The following is a 14,386-nucleotide window of genomic DNA, read 5'->3' on the forward strand; positions in this document are numbered from 1 at the left end:
GTTCATGCTGCTCAAGTACTCCTGGTGACACATTCAATGACTCCTTGGAAACCCCCCTTTCGTTTCACTTGAAGCCATCATAAGAAAGGTGTTCGTTCGATGCTTTGGCATCTTATTACAACTGAAAGGGACTTTGAAGAAAATGTAGATTCTGAACCATTGCTTTCACACTTCACTGTTAATTTCAGTTTTTCTGTGAACAGATTATCATCAACTCACTGGGGTAGTAGGAAGTCACTGTCAGTCTGTCAATTTGTAAATCAAGATGCAGCAATATCAACATTCACTCCATACTGGTATATTGTGTTAACAACATTCCAACTGCCACTATGGACATACTAAATACCATATTCTATACTGTGTACTTCTCCTAGTACCTACTCTTACATCAAAGTTGCCACATCTTATAGTTGAAATTTTGTCATGCAGGTCTGCCAACACATGCATCAACATATATGATTTATGTTAAATGACAATGAGTTGTACCACTACAGTTAATGATAATAATGATTATAATCATAAAACAACTACTAATTCTGCAACAGTGATTACAACTCTAACTACTACTGCTGCTCTTACTGCCTAGGCTTTAGCTACGAAGACCCAGAGGACTGATTTCAGTATGCTTAAACTCATCATACTTATATTTGACTACTTTATGGCCAGTTACAATATAATGATAGATATAGCGATAATTAATAACATAAATTAAACAAGATAATGTGATATAAGGAATTCAAATGTAAACTAAAATAAAACAATAACACTGTTTTGGAGAATCATTTAAAATGCATTCAGACCTTCATGGAAAAGATAAAGAGTAAAGTAAAGTAAAATTTACACAACACATAACTGAATAATAACAAAATATCTATACTTAAGTTTTGCTGTCAGGTCAAAGCTTTCTGAGGGTGCAGAAAGGCATTTAGAGGACTCATAACTTAATTTTTTCTTTAGATCCTGGCTATGGCCCTGAACAAGTGATCGTGCTAGTGTTAGTCATAATAATCAGCTTTAAGGGTCAAGTATGTGTACAAACAAAATGAACTTGGATCCATTTTTAAGCTGCTCTAAATATACTTACACACAGTTCCCATAAGAGTTTATAGGAGGACATTAATATAACATACAGCTAAAAACTAGGACATCAAAGCTAAACAATGACAAGTAAAAAATAAAGAGAACTATTGGCTTTTTCATGCCGGCCATATTGACATGAAATATTTGAGTAAACACAGGTGTTACCCATGATATTTAATTAAGGTCATGTAACTGATTGCTTTATATACTGTACATGAAGTGGGTGGTATAGCATATGGATAGCATATAGATGTTTACATGTCTATATGCAGTATATGCAGCGTTCATAATATAATAATAATATAATAAGTACTTCTACTGCCTCTACATCTATATTATCATCATCACTTCTAACCTTTATCCTGTGTTCGTGTAAATCTGAGTGTGCCACTCATTTTTCCGACAGCACTGGAACGCACCACCACTTCCTCTCTTCCAAGCCGCGCCTGGTTTCCTCTCGGTGGGACAGGAGAGGGGCTGACCGACGGACGGACGACAGCCCATTAGCAGAAAAAAACACCATGTGAAGGAAAAGTATTTAAAAAGGGACACGGAGAGCTAAACTAGCCAGGGTGAGAACTTTATTCACTGGTCTCACCAGCAGCACCGGGACGGCAGCAGCGGCAGCGTGTTTAACGCACGGCTCGGCACGGAGCGAATGGACAGAGCGCGAGGGAGAGGAGCAGGACAGTCCCACCAACGGTACGAGCACCAGCTCACTGTCCGTCCACCGACCGACCGCTTGTATTGTGTCTCTGTGTCTGTGTGTGTCAACCGCTGGGGGTGATACAGGACGATTCACCGGCTGAAACTTTGTGTCCAGGCTTCTCATGACCGTTAGCAAGTAAGCTAGTAGCTTAAAAAGTGTCAGTTTGTGTGTCCAAGCTAACGTTTATAAGAGTTATAACGCTGTGTTGTGTGCTGCTACGTGTCCCATCCGTACCTTTAACTGTCAAAGTAGAGACAAGCCACTGTTATCGATACGAAAATCCTTGTTCAATGTAACTAACTTAAGTTACTGTAAAATTTTATCTATATTTTCCCCTCTATCTTCTACTTCAGGTGTGATATGCCTAAATAGTATACTACCCACGATAGTGCCCCTTTTAGAATATAGTCTAGTAGCTTCAGCTGTTAGTGTGGAAGAAGTCACTTTGGCCAAAACAAGCCCATAAATCATCATAAGTAATGAAATCCTCCCATTTGACCTCTATATCGCTCAGTGTGGGCCAACTCACTCAATTTAATTTAACTCATTTCAGTTCAAAGGGGCTTTATTGGTATGGGAAACAAATATTGCCGAATACATTGCCAAATCAAGTGAAGAGTAAAAACAAAAACGTAAATAAACAGAAGAATTGCAGCTTTACTGTCAGAAATATATAGAGTTGCAACAATTGATTGATTATAAATTAGTATTAGTATCAGTAAATTAATCCACAACTATTTTGATAATCGGTTAATCAATTTTAGGATTTTTCTGAGAAAAAAGTCAACATACACAGATTCTGGCTTTTCAAATGCAAATATTTTCTGGTTTCTTTACTCCTTTATGAGAGTAAACTGGATATCTTCAGGTCTTGAGGATGTCATCTTAGGCAAAGCAGATGATATTTTTCACCATTTTCTTACTTTTTACAGGCCAAACTAAAATGGTTGACAGATTAATCAACAGGAAAATAATCATGAGCTGCACCTCTTGAAATATATACAGATGGGTAAAAAAAAGGGAAAAATAAAATAGAAAAATGTAGACTTTAAGTGAAAAATACAAAAACTGCAACAATTTTAAAATAAACGTGTTTAATAGGGGTATAAGAACCGATTGATACACTTGAGTATTGCAGTATTATGTTTTGTGATACTGCATCTATTCTTAAAAACACTGTAACATGTTTTAACGATACATGCAAAGATTTGTGAAAGTGGTTTATTTTGTGTTGTGTTTAAACCCCTGACAGCTTGATAGTATGGGTGTTAAGATACCATTCTGTCCTTCCTGATACTGATACCTAAACTTTGCATATCGACTAATACCCGTGCATTAAAAATACATGTGTATTATTATTTGTCATCAGCTGTATACTTCTAATCCTGTATAGATGTGCTGTTTTTGTATGGCCTGGCTTAGGTCTAGAGGGGTATACAGAACGCTGCTGAAAGTGGCATGGTCCAGTTTAGGGCTAATAAATTACATGGTACTGGTTCGGTCCATAGACTCTTGTACCCGCTAATACCAGCGTATTAGTCAGTATCTTAGGCAATTTCCAATACCCGATACCAGTATTGGAACATCCCTACATGATTACACTGTTGGTGTCTATCCTCGCTGTTTTGATGGCAAAACAGATTTTATGCATATGGTGGTTGTTTTCCAAAAAATGGATTAAACAATAGCAAAATATCACCATGCTTACAGTATACAATATATTGCAATATACTTGATTGTCATCTCTGGTTCTTGCTCATTTTTATAGTTATTTGTTCTGTTTGTATGTAGATTAAGTATATATCCAAAGATCAGCACAGTGCAAATGGTCACTGCAAGAAAACACAGGTGATTGACAGTCTTCATGGTGGTAATCTGGAAATTTGCCACTCAATATTCTCTTTTTAGGGCCATATGGCACTCCAGTGTGCTTTGTTTTTAGGTTGATTCTTTCCAGTCTGTCAAGTAGTTTTCTTTTTGTTGTCCTATCATTTGGTTTAATCTAATGGGGCATCCATCTGGATCTGCTTGTGTTTGTGAGCAGTCCCAGTCAGAGCCAGTTGGCTTAGGGGGCTTCTTTCTAAGATCTCTCTGTAGGTGAGGGATATTGTTATGGAGTGTGTCAGGGTCACTCTCTTTTAGGTGATTACAACATTTAAATGCTCTTTTTTGAATTTTGATGATTGAGTGTTGTCCGAACTCTGCTTTGAATTTTTCTGTTGAATGCAGATGAAGGATTTCACTCATTATACTTTGTATACTATGAATGTGGTGGTCTAGTAGTGAGAGTTGTGACATCGCTGCTTCTGCTTATAGTTTTGGGTTAATATACTCAACACGTGGCTTACTGTTTGCAACACTGCCAAAGTCGATTTCCAAAGCAAAGGATGATTTTACAGTTGAGGAATGTGTGATGGCCTGTCCCGCTTTGACTCCAGTGTTTCCCTCCACACATCTGTTTGATATTCAGTAGCGCTGAAATCAGGAAAATATGAGAGTGACTGAGGGAGGGATGAGGTTATTAGGGAATTTATAATGTCCATGAGAAGCAGTGCAGCCTTGTGATGAGTGTGTTTTCCAGAAGTCAAACAGCCCTAAGGTGAGTAAGAAGTCCACAACTCCTTATGCTCTGACAGGTCAGTTAGTAGCAGGGGAGCAGGAGCAACTTGGCCCTTTTATGGTGAGGAATGTGAATAAAAACATAGCCTGAAATAGGGTTATAAACTGACTGATGCCTGGGGGATCATCCCATCACAGGGCTCCTGCTGAGTCACTCTAATGCAGAGGGTAGACCATGAGAATATTAAGGTTCAAAAGAAAGTGTAATCAACATGCCTTCTTTAATGACACACCAGCTTAGATTTACATGGAGACTTATCAGCTAAAGTCTAACAAAGAGTGATTCAGAGACACTGTAATGAGATAATTCAAGTGAAGTGGGTGAAACAGCTGCTGTTGGGCTAGCCTACATTGATGACTGAGTCGTTGTTGAGCAGTCCTTGATTGTACATTGCTTTGTTTATGAGTTGAAGAGGTTTGTTGTGCTCTGGGCTAATTGTCTTGGCAAGACAATGTTCAGTTGTGTGTGTCTGTGGGTTGGTACAGGAGTGTTTTTGTGTTCACATTTCTATGAGTGAGTTCGTGTAGAGCACTGATACACACTCCGATGACTAAAGTAGGGGTGGGTAATCTGACGATTTCAAAAGAGTGTGATCTAAGGCGTCCCTAATCTACGTATCAGGTGAATCATAGAGATTGTGGTGTTCAGAATCCTCATCTGTTTCCAAACTTCACATAACCCCATCGACTATCAGATCCGCTCTACGTGAACAAACCGTTAGGGTGATGTAGCCAACTAGATGGCTATGCTTATTGGATGGGACTCCCAAAAAACTTGGTATTTCACCCGAATAGGAGTGGCTTTGCAGGGTGTAACAGTGCATGCTTTGGCAAGTTCATGGGTGATCTCCGTGACTGTCTCAGCCCGTGCTCTGAAAACACGAAACAGTTGGGCTGAGTGGCAAAGTATTAGGCTAGTTTTACTTCTAAAGCTTGGAAAATTAGGCATACTAGGCTTAATAATACACGTGTACAATATGAGATGAGTTTATTTGATCTGTGTAAGACTTGTGAGCCAGTTTGAGTATGATGCTACATTGACAACAGAATACAGACCCCACATCTTAGTATATTTTTGGCTGAGAGTTTACTCATCTATTTTCAACTGTATAAGTCAATGAAGGGAAACAAGTATTGTATTCCTGTTATTTACCACCCTGATGCAGTTATATTTTACAGTATAACATAATGATGGTCAATGAAAGAATATATGTGCAGTAAGGTAAAAGTTTTTTGAAAATCAAGGAAAACTAATGTTGGTCTTCATAAATTGATGATGATAAATTCATGATCACATAAATATAAAAAAAATAATCTCTCTTTGAAGTATTAGTTAAGTGTGAGGTCTCCTATATGCTTAATCCTGAGGTTAAGGCAAAGATTAACTTAATCAACTCTTTATGTTATGGTTTTTCTAGTTTATCCAAAAAGTGACCAGACTACCCAAAGGGAGCTGACAAGAACAAGCATAAGACAGACAACACTGTGTGATGCACAATATAAGGCACCACCCTTGTGCGAAACACCAAGTTTTTAGGGAGTCCCTTGACTGGACGATTTACTTTAAGCATCTCCTCCTTGGGTGACTTATTGTAAATGAAGCAATTGAGTTGAGTAGTTAAAGTATTGTGTTATGATTGCTATCTTTTGGCTTCTGTTTACAACTTCATATTAAATTCTGGTGAAATTAATAGGCTATTTCAAGTCTGGCTGTGGTTTACTGTGCATTTCAAAACTGAGAAAAAAGACTGCAGTTTAGATCAAGGATCGTAATTGCGATTGAATAGATTGTAATTCTTTTTGTGCGTGATTTTGGAGAAAAATGTTGATTCGTTCCCCCAGATCATTCAGTAGATCAGATTATACAATACAGACACATTTGCTTTGGTTGATTGTTGAATGTCAGTGTTTTGTTGAGTGGCTTGGTCCAAGCATCTGTATGTGATGAGCTGGGAATGAGACTGAATAATCAACTATCTTTCTTCATAATGGCTCACCCCACCTTTAAATTAGGGCTGGGCAATCTGGCAAAAAAATAATATCACAATCGATTTAATCACAATCATGATCCATGATCTGTTTTTTTTCCCCCTTTCTCCAGAATCGCTCACCATACTTTAAAAAGACTGAAAACCAAAATTTTCAGGGTGTAGTTTGGATGAGCCTGTCTTGGACAATTGTCACAGTTTTACACTTATAAGAACCTCTTAAAAAGACTGGAAAGCTTGAACTTGCTGATGTTATGTTTATGAAAACCTATAGTAGCAAGCTGTGATGTTATTATAGTGGTACAGAGTGTTTGTGTAAAAGAAAAGTGCCATTGAAGCCCTTTTTCTGCTGTGTCATTTCCTTCACCCCAGCATGTTTGTGTGTTCAGGTGTGTGTTCGTATGACCTTTCTGTGTGTCTCTGTGTGTGTGTCTATGGTATAAGTTCACTTTGAGCTACCTTCTACATTTGTGTGAAAAAAAGTTAGCACAGACTCAAGCTGGAGCACTCCTCCTTTCCTACTGTAGGCTAATTGGTGCCATCTGTTTTGGCTGTGTTAACATAGTCTCAGGAATGTTGCAATCCATTATTCACGACCTCCTTCATTACTGTGGACAAGAGCAGCCAATGTCACTCTGTCTGAGCCAAGCTAGCCAGGGGATAAGCTGACAATTTTAGATTTATAGATAAGGCCAACAACTCTATTTACCAGGCTTTTTACCTGGAGGTCCATGAGCAAGATGCTTTTTATTATTGCCTGTTTCCCAAAGTCAGCCCTTTTTCTCCTTCACCTCCTACAGCGTTTACTCCCATTTTATGAGCTCTTTTAGTGTCTTCTTCCTCCGTCTTGACCTTTTCTGTCTGACCTCTTTTTCATTCACTCCTTTTTCTCTCATCTCTTTGACACTTCCTTTCACTATTTCACCAACCTGTAACATTGTGCTTACAATTTAGTGGTCTTTACAACAAAATACAAATGCCTTAAGCTGTGTGTGATTTCAGTAAGTGCTGACAACAGACTAGACAAACAGACAAGCACAAGTCCAACAACTTCACCAACCTCAGTAATCTGTGACTCCTTTAAAGTAACATTTATTTTGTTAAGTTAATACAAAATTGGATGTGACAGACAGTGGAGAAGTAAATCCATTTGAAATAATTATCCTCACATACCAAGTGAATCTTTCCTATTTTTCACCTTTCAGGTAGCAGACACATATACCATGCCGACGAGCGATGGCCCCAGCCGCTTCCCAGTCTTTGTGGCTCCGCCCCATGCCACCCACCAGAGGTCTCCAGGTTATGTCCCTGGACGGGTGGCCCCAGTCCGCTCGCCACCACCTGCCAAAGCTCCTCCGCCTCCACCGATAAAACCTCACGGTCCCCCACCGGAGCGACGAGCCACTTTCAACCTGTCAGAAGAGAACCAGCGTAGGGAGCGCGCTCAAAACCTCCAGCAAAGAAAGAACACATTCATCTGTTGTGGAGTGTCAATTGGGGCTTTCTTCCTCACCCTCATCCTCATCTTTAGTCTATCAAGTGGAGATGAATTAGATGGTCAGTATTATGAATTATTAGTTGAAATTGTAATGGTTTTTTGAGATATATCTCTTTATTTATCCCCTGACTCTGTATTTTGGGGTATTCATGTTTAATTTCTGATTTATTACTGACTGGTTATATTTGCAGAGAACTGTCCAGACCACGACCTGTCCCTTAGTAGCTGGAACCCAGGCCACCAACCAGAGAAGGCTTTTGTTGTCAGGAGGGGACATTTGTTTAGATTGGATTCTTCTGCTACCTTTCATTCACTAACCATCCAGTCAGGAGGTAAGCACATCAAGGTGGCTTGAGTGGTAACATTGATGGATTCACATTTATTAAATATGATAAGTGACATCATTCAGCAGCACAAGTACAGGATAATGCCTGACAAGGTGTCCATTATCAGGAATTAATGGATGATGTAGAGGCCAGTGCATGTCGGATGATTGGCTCCATTAATTCTTTCTGCTTATACCATGGTCACTTGCTAAAAAAAAAACAAAAAAAAACTATTAGCTTATATTTTCATACATTTTGCAAATTTTTTCACAAGCCATAACTGTTTCCCTTTTGAAGTCTGATGGTTTGACTATAACCTGGAACAAACAATACAATTCTATAAGGTTTTTATGCAAGGTTAACATTAGATATGACCTTAGGTATTACTTGGCAACATGAGATATTTCTGGCCCTCTCAGCTCATAGAACCCTTTGGTTCAGCTATGAACCAGAAAGGTAACGTTAGGCTAGCAAGATTCAAAGTCAATAACATTGCATATGGTTAACAAACAGTAAATATAATTTGACAGTTGTTTAACAACAAGGCAAGCTAGCTATCAGCCATGTCATTGTCCCCAAATGAATATCAAAATTTCCACTAACAAAGAATACGCCATTTCTACTGTCAGCTAGAGCCTGTGGTGAGATGTTCACTTATACCCTATCAGTACATTTAGAGGGGCAGTGTACTTCATTTATCTTGTGTGTTACAGTCATTATCTTGTGGAAGCCCCTAAAGAAATGTCAAAGACCTTCCAGTGCATTAATGTAAAAAGACGAAATGACAGTTTCACTGGAAGTTCATTTTGTGGATGCGTAGATGGAACACACAGCATCTCAGAACTTGTGTTTGTTTCTGCTGTTTTACAGGTCGGGTAGTTTTTGCAGACAGTGCTGACGGCTCCAAAAACATAACCTTGAGAACACGTCACATCCTGATAGAAGATGGTGCTGCCCTTTACATTGGTGCTCCTAAATGTCGCTACCGTTCTCATGCTACCATCGCCCTTGTGGGCCGCTCTGACGACAAGGCAGTCCCTGAAGTGCCTGGCCTGGGCCGCAAGTTCATAGGCGTCATGGGCGGTGGGACTCTGGAGCTACATGGTACTGAGAGAGTTTCCTGGTCTCTGCTGACCCGAAGTGTCCCGGCCTCCGGTCTCGCCACAGGGGGCTATGCTTTTCAGCGGAACTTCAGCAGAGGCATTAACTTGCGCGTGGTGGACCAGGACACAGCTGCCGTGCTGTTCTCTGAACGCTATGACACACATGATTCTCGTAATGACAGTCGTCGGCTCACTCAGCTGCTGCGGTCGCTGCCAGCGGGACGCATTGTCACACTGGCTATAGGAGACTCGGCTGTCAAAAGTCTTCTGGATGAAACCAAGAAGACCATTGAAGAGAAGCTTGGCAGCAGCTTCGTCTATGATCTCAAATACAGGTAAATACTGTCAATTTATGAACATCAGATATGTTATAAGGAATTGTAAATTAAATGTTTTTCAAAACAAATTCATATGAAAATACATTTAGATTGTTTCTTAATGTTGCCCTGGTGAGTGTGTCTGTTGTTTATCTGAATGAAAATATGCATGAGTGGTTCTGTGTCTCAGCTGTGTTGCAGAATGTGCCAGCTCTTGGGAGAGTTTGTACTGGTTCTCCATGGTTTGTTGGCTTTGCAAATCTATGGGAGTGTTTTGTTTATTCTCGGTCTCCTGGGGCTGATAAAGAAGGTTAATGTGTTTTTGTTTGACCATTAAAGTGAGACCTCTCATCTTTGTAGCCTCAATACTTGAGCTGATAATGTCAGTGTTTGTTCCACATCCATCCTCCCTGGAAAAATGTGCTCTTTTATCTGTATATCTTTTCATTTGGGATGTTCCTTTGAATTGTCCTAGTTATTCTCTTCCTGTCTCCCCTGTGTTTCCGCTACATCGTGCTGTGCCAGAAAAGGAAGCACGTACCGGATAATGGGGTTACGGTCAAAGAGTTCCAGGATTTGTGCAAAACGTGATGATTCAGGAGATTTTATGTTTATTCCTGCAAAAGGGCAGATACTGTAAGTTTGGTGTAGTGCTCAATCTTGTCCATGTGGGCTAATGCTTTTTGTAATCTCATGAAGGGATAGAATTGGATTTTAGCTTTATATGACATTAGATCCTTTGTGCCTGTCACTCAGACACATGTATGCACACATGTGTTTCTTTCAATGGAAAGTCTTAAGTACAGCGTTTCACTTTGAGTTATTTGTAGCTCAGCCTGGTTTGGTCCTTGGTTGGCTGAAAAGCCAAGTGCTACGCCAGATTCTCCAGTGTCACATTTCGCCTCTGGGGGTGGGTGCCAAGGCAGCATAGAGTCCTCAAACAAACCCCCTCACATCCACAGCACAGTGGTTTAACTGGATCAGACAATAGGGCCTTGCGTGTTTTCAGAGGTGCTTGTGTGTGTGTACCCATAAGTTAAGGATATGCACCCCCTTCTTATCCTTTCACGATTTATTGGACTAGGAATTTTTATCTTAGCTTTCTGTGGATTTGCTTGTGGTAGGAGGAAATGCATGGCGCACGTTTATGAGAGAACATGCAGTTTAATGTCTCATTAAAGTCACACTATGTTATGCTGAGTGATTTTAGGCTTAAAGCGTTGGGTGGTAGAGGCATACTGACCTTTAGGATTGAGTGTAATGATGAATGGTAGATCATTTTATGATGTGCAATGACATGTTGCGAATAAACAGCAGGAAATGTAGCTGGAACATTCTTGGAAACCAATTGTGCTTGTTTCTTCAACATTTTTGTTATTTTGTTTCAGTGCTATAACACCACGCATACCTGGGCACCCTAGGGAATGTTTCAGGAAGCTTTTGACTTTAACCCCCTGTGATCTTCAACTTGAGCATGATTTAAAAGAAACAATAACAAGCACATACTTAGAATTTCTATAGGTTGATGTCAGTGGTGTCAGCCAATCTTACTGCCACAGATCCACAAATGTGTTGGCTCCTGCCTCATGCCTGTTGACCCGTTTGTCTTTAATCTTTGTCTCTCAACACATGCAAACACGCGTTCACGCCGGTCTCTAGTGAATTCACCTCTGGCCTCCACACATTCACTATTTCCAGTCAAACAATGAGGTTGTTAAAACACTGAACATCAAATCAAGGATGTGGCACAAGGAAACACTGAAACAGCTACTCTCTTTTATTCTTTCCTCTCTGTTTGATTTATAAAATGCACACTCACTCACACAACATAACAGCAGCAGCCTCAGGATAGAAAGGGGGCCTTCCTTGATTTTCCCTAGCAGGAAAACTCACACAAAGCTGCACACTGGGGCTGTAGCGACAGAACAAAGTGGATCCCCAGATGGGTTCTGTTTGTGTATCAGTGGGGTGCACAGTGACATGGTGCAGCGGCTCTTTCATCCACAAGAAGATGTGTTTAGGCTGTGATTATGCTAGTGGGAACAATTATTATGAACAGAGGCATTTAATAACACAGAGGCATGTAACATCAAACTGTTGCAAATATTCAGGCAGACATTTGACGTTGGTAAACACTGGCATGGTTGTGGTTTATATTTTAGTCATTCCAAAAGTGGTTCGCTAAGCAATAGATTGAGCATTGTGCAGCTTTTGTATGTGGTTCAAATATGCAGTGAGTAGCAGGTTTTACTGTACCTATATATTGTACCTGATGGAATTGGGCTGGAGAGGTAAGTGTAAAGGTGATTGTTTACTGTTGTGGAACAGGCCAAGCAATGCCTCAGTGGAAAAATAGACTTATGCTAAGATTACTTTCTGCCAGATATGATTCCATAGGTTTAAAAATAGGCTTGTGAATTGTTAAATGGTGTGAGAAGAGCACTGCCGCTATGTACATGCGCATCACATGCTGTGTGTAGGTCATCAAGTGCGTGGGGTCACCAGAACAGTCTCACAGCTCTGTGTACTTCATTAATAAACTCCACAGGATGCCCTCATCCTCAGCTGGCATTACTGTCCTTCAGAGGCTGTAGCAGGCCCAGTTATAAAGGCAGACTGAATAAACTAGAAGACCTTATGCATAATAATGGTTCAAAGTTGGGCTAAACTTTGGCAAAGTAAAATCTGGTATGCTAGTCCCATACAGTTTTTATCATGCAGCATAAAGGTGTTGTTTTAGCCAGTTCTGCGATGTCATCTAGTGATACATATGGTAATACTTCTACATACTAGGGTCCCTAAACAGTATTGGCATATCATAAGTTGGGTATGGCTGGACAGCTGAGATTCTTGTGAATTCAATGAGCCCAATTGCATTTATGTGTGATGATGTTAGTGCCCATAGTAGCTATGTCATTGTAGTGAAAACATTTTTTGAAACTTGGCTTAACTGTATAAAGTGACCCATTGTGACTGTTAGGATAATCACAGCCTCATGATACTTCAGAAACACAAACTAGAGACCCAGAGAATTCAGAAGATGTAAGCTCCTCTGGGTATTTTGACAGTAATTGAGTGTCTTAGCAATTTCCAGACTGTAAGTGCTCAAATCACCACAAATGCAATTCTTACAAAAATCTCCAAATGTCAGTACTTTTTTATATCAGCATGATAACCGCATGGATTTTTCTATGATGTTCTCAAGGTTTTGTTGTGTTAATGTGGTGTTTGGAGGTATTTTTGACCAATTTGATCAAATCTGGAGCGGTCAGAAATGGTTACATTTTGCACCCAATCTGTGTAATAAATGGTATCAACCCAAAATTATTGTAACAGCTTTTGAGACATAATTGAGCATGGCAGCCATCAAAATGATCACACTATTTTTGCTTAGGCTAAAAATACACATAGGGCACCCAAATGGCCAGCAGAGGCCTTGTGTGAGAAGGTCATATAGGTCAAGGTCAGTTTGTGCTGATAAAGTGTTTAAAGGTCACGCCATAGTGTAGAACAATGGTCTTAAAATATTATCATAACCATGAGTAGCAAAAAGGCTCTAAATGGGTCTGGATTCATTCAGCTAATGCAATACCACAAGTCATTCTTTAGAAGCAAAGAGCATGACATTTGAAACATCCAAGATTGCAAGTCCAGTATACTGTCTTGTTTTAGGTCATACGCCCTTAAAACGCCCAATCCCTTTCGCCATCCACACCCTCGAGCTCCTCACGCTCAAATGATTTCAGCCTCTCCTTCTTATTTAATCACTGTAATCTCATTTAAAAATAATTTCCTTGACATTCCTGCTTTATAAGATAGTCTACAACAGAGTGAGAAGGGAGGACATGGAGCAAAATAAAAAGCTGGATTTTTCAGTGAAGTGTTACATGTGCCAGGTACACCCATTATTCCTCTGAGTCATCTGAACACCCTTCCTCTAATCCTCTGTCCTCCTTTTAATAATCCCTTGACTTCTCTGATATACTTTCTTTAACATTTCTACCTCTCATGCAGTCTTGTTATTATTGCATTCACTCTGATACGCCTGCTCCTCTTTCACCTCCTATCCTGCTTCAGGCTCATCGCTCTGCCTTTAGGGCATTACACTTGTGAGTAGTTTAATCTCCTTTTCAGATAGACTGCTTAACATATCTGTCTTTTATGATCTATGGTATCTATAGTGTCTGTGAAAGAGGTGTGTGTGTATGTGATCGACATGTCTTGACCCTGATGCCTGACCGGCACAGACATTCAATCAGTGAGAAACTTTATTATGCAGTTCAGGTCACACCCTTTATCTCAGTAGCTGTTCCATCTGTACGATATTACGTAAGGCCAATTTTAATGTCTTGTTGATATTTTCTCAAGAGAAACTCCCCACCGTGAGACTGGTCCACCAGATCTAGTGCTGCTCCTAGCTACTGCAGCTACCACCGTCTTCCAGTGGCTTAACATGTTGGTTAGGGTTCTCTGCACTCTGCTTCACCATCACAGATTGTATATGGCCCAGCTGTTAGCTCTAGCTGCAGTAGTTGGCCAATCAAATATTGGATTAAAAGTCATTCTTTTTTTGACAGAAGCCAAAAAAATTCAACCCACACCCTACAATTTTTATCAATCATTAACTGAGAGGAGAAGCAAGTAATAATGAAGCATTCAAGTTTTTAGTGAAATAAAGGACAGCATTAAAGCATCAGCATAGTCTTGTTTTCTTATTGTTCCCTATAATCATATTCATTCAACTTT

At 39.9% G+C, this 14,386-nt stretch overlaps 1 protein-coding gene across 2 annotated transcripts in view; it reads left to right on the forward strand.

Moving 5' to 3' along the window:
* The first annotated feature begins 1,525 nt into the window (after positions 1 to 1,525).
* The window catches only part of cemip2 (cell migration inducing hyaluronidase 2), a 37,697-nt gene continuing 24,836 nt past the window's right edge, over positions 1,526 to 14,386 (forward strand). Inside the window, exons 1-4 of one of the 2 annotated variants that reach the window (XM_084728119.1) lie at positions 1,526 to 1,924; positions 7,602 to 7,953; positions 8,086 to 8,226; positions 9,091 to 9,658. In XM_084728119.1, coding sequence (XP_084584245.1) covers positions 7,620 to 7,953; positions 8,086 to 8,226; positions 9,091 to 9,658 — 1,043 coding nt within the window. In that variant the 5' untranslated portion in view covers positions 1,526 to 1,924; positions 7,602 to 7,619. The remainder of the gene's footprint in view (positions 1,925 to 7,601; positions 7,954 to 8,085; positions 8,227 to 9,090; positions 9,659 to 14,386) is intronic. The other variant, XM_084728118.1, reaches the window with a different exon arrangement.

The sequence above is a fragment of the Lutjanus erythropterus genome, chromosome 10 (genome assembly GCF_056507025.1).
Source record: "Lutjanus erythropterus isolate fLutEry1 chromosome 10, fLutEry1.hap2, whole genome shotgun sequence".
NCBI classification, from domain to species: domain Eukaryota; kingdom Metazoa; phylum Chordata; class Actinopteri; order Lutjaniformes; family Lutjanidae; genus Lutjanus; species Lutjanus erythropterus.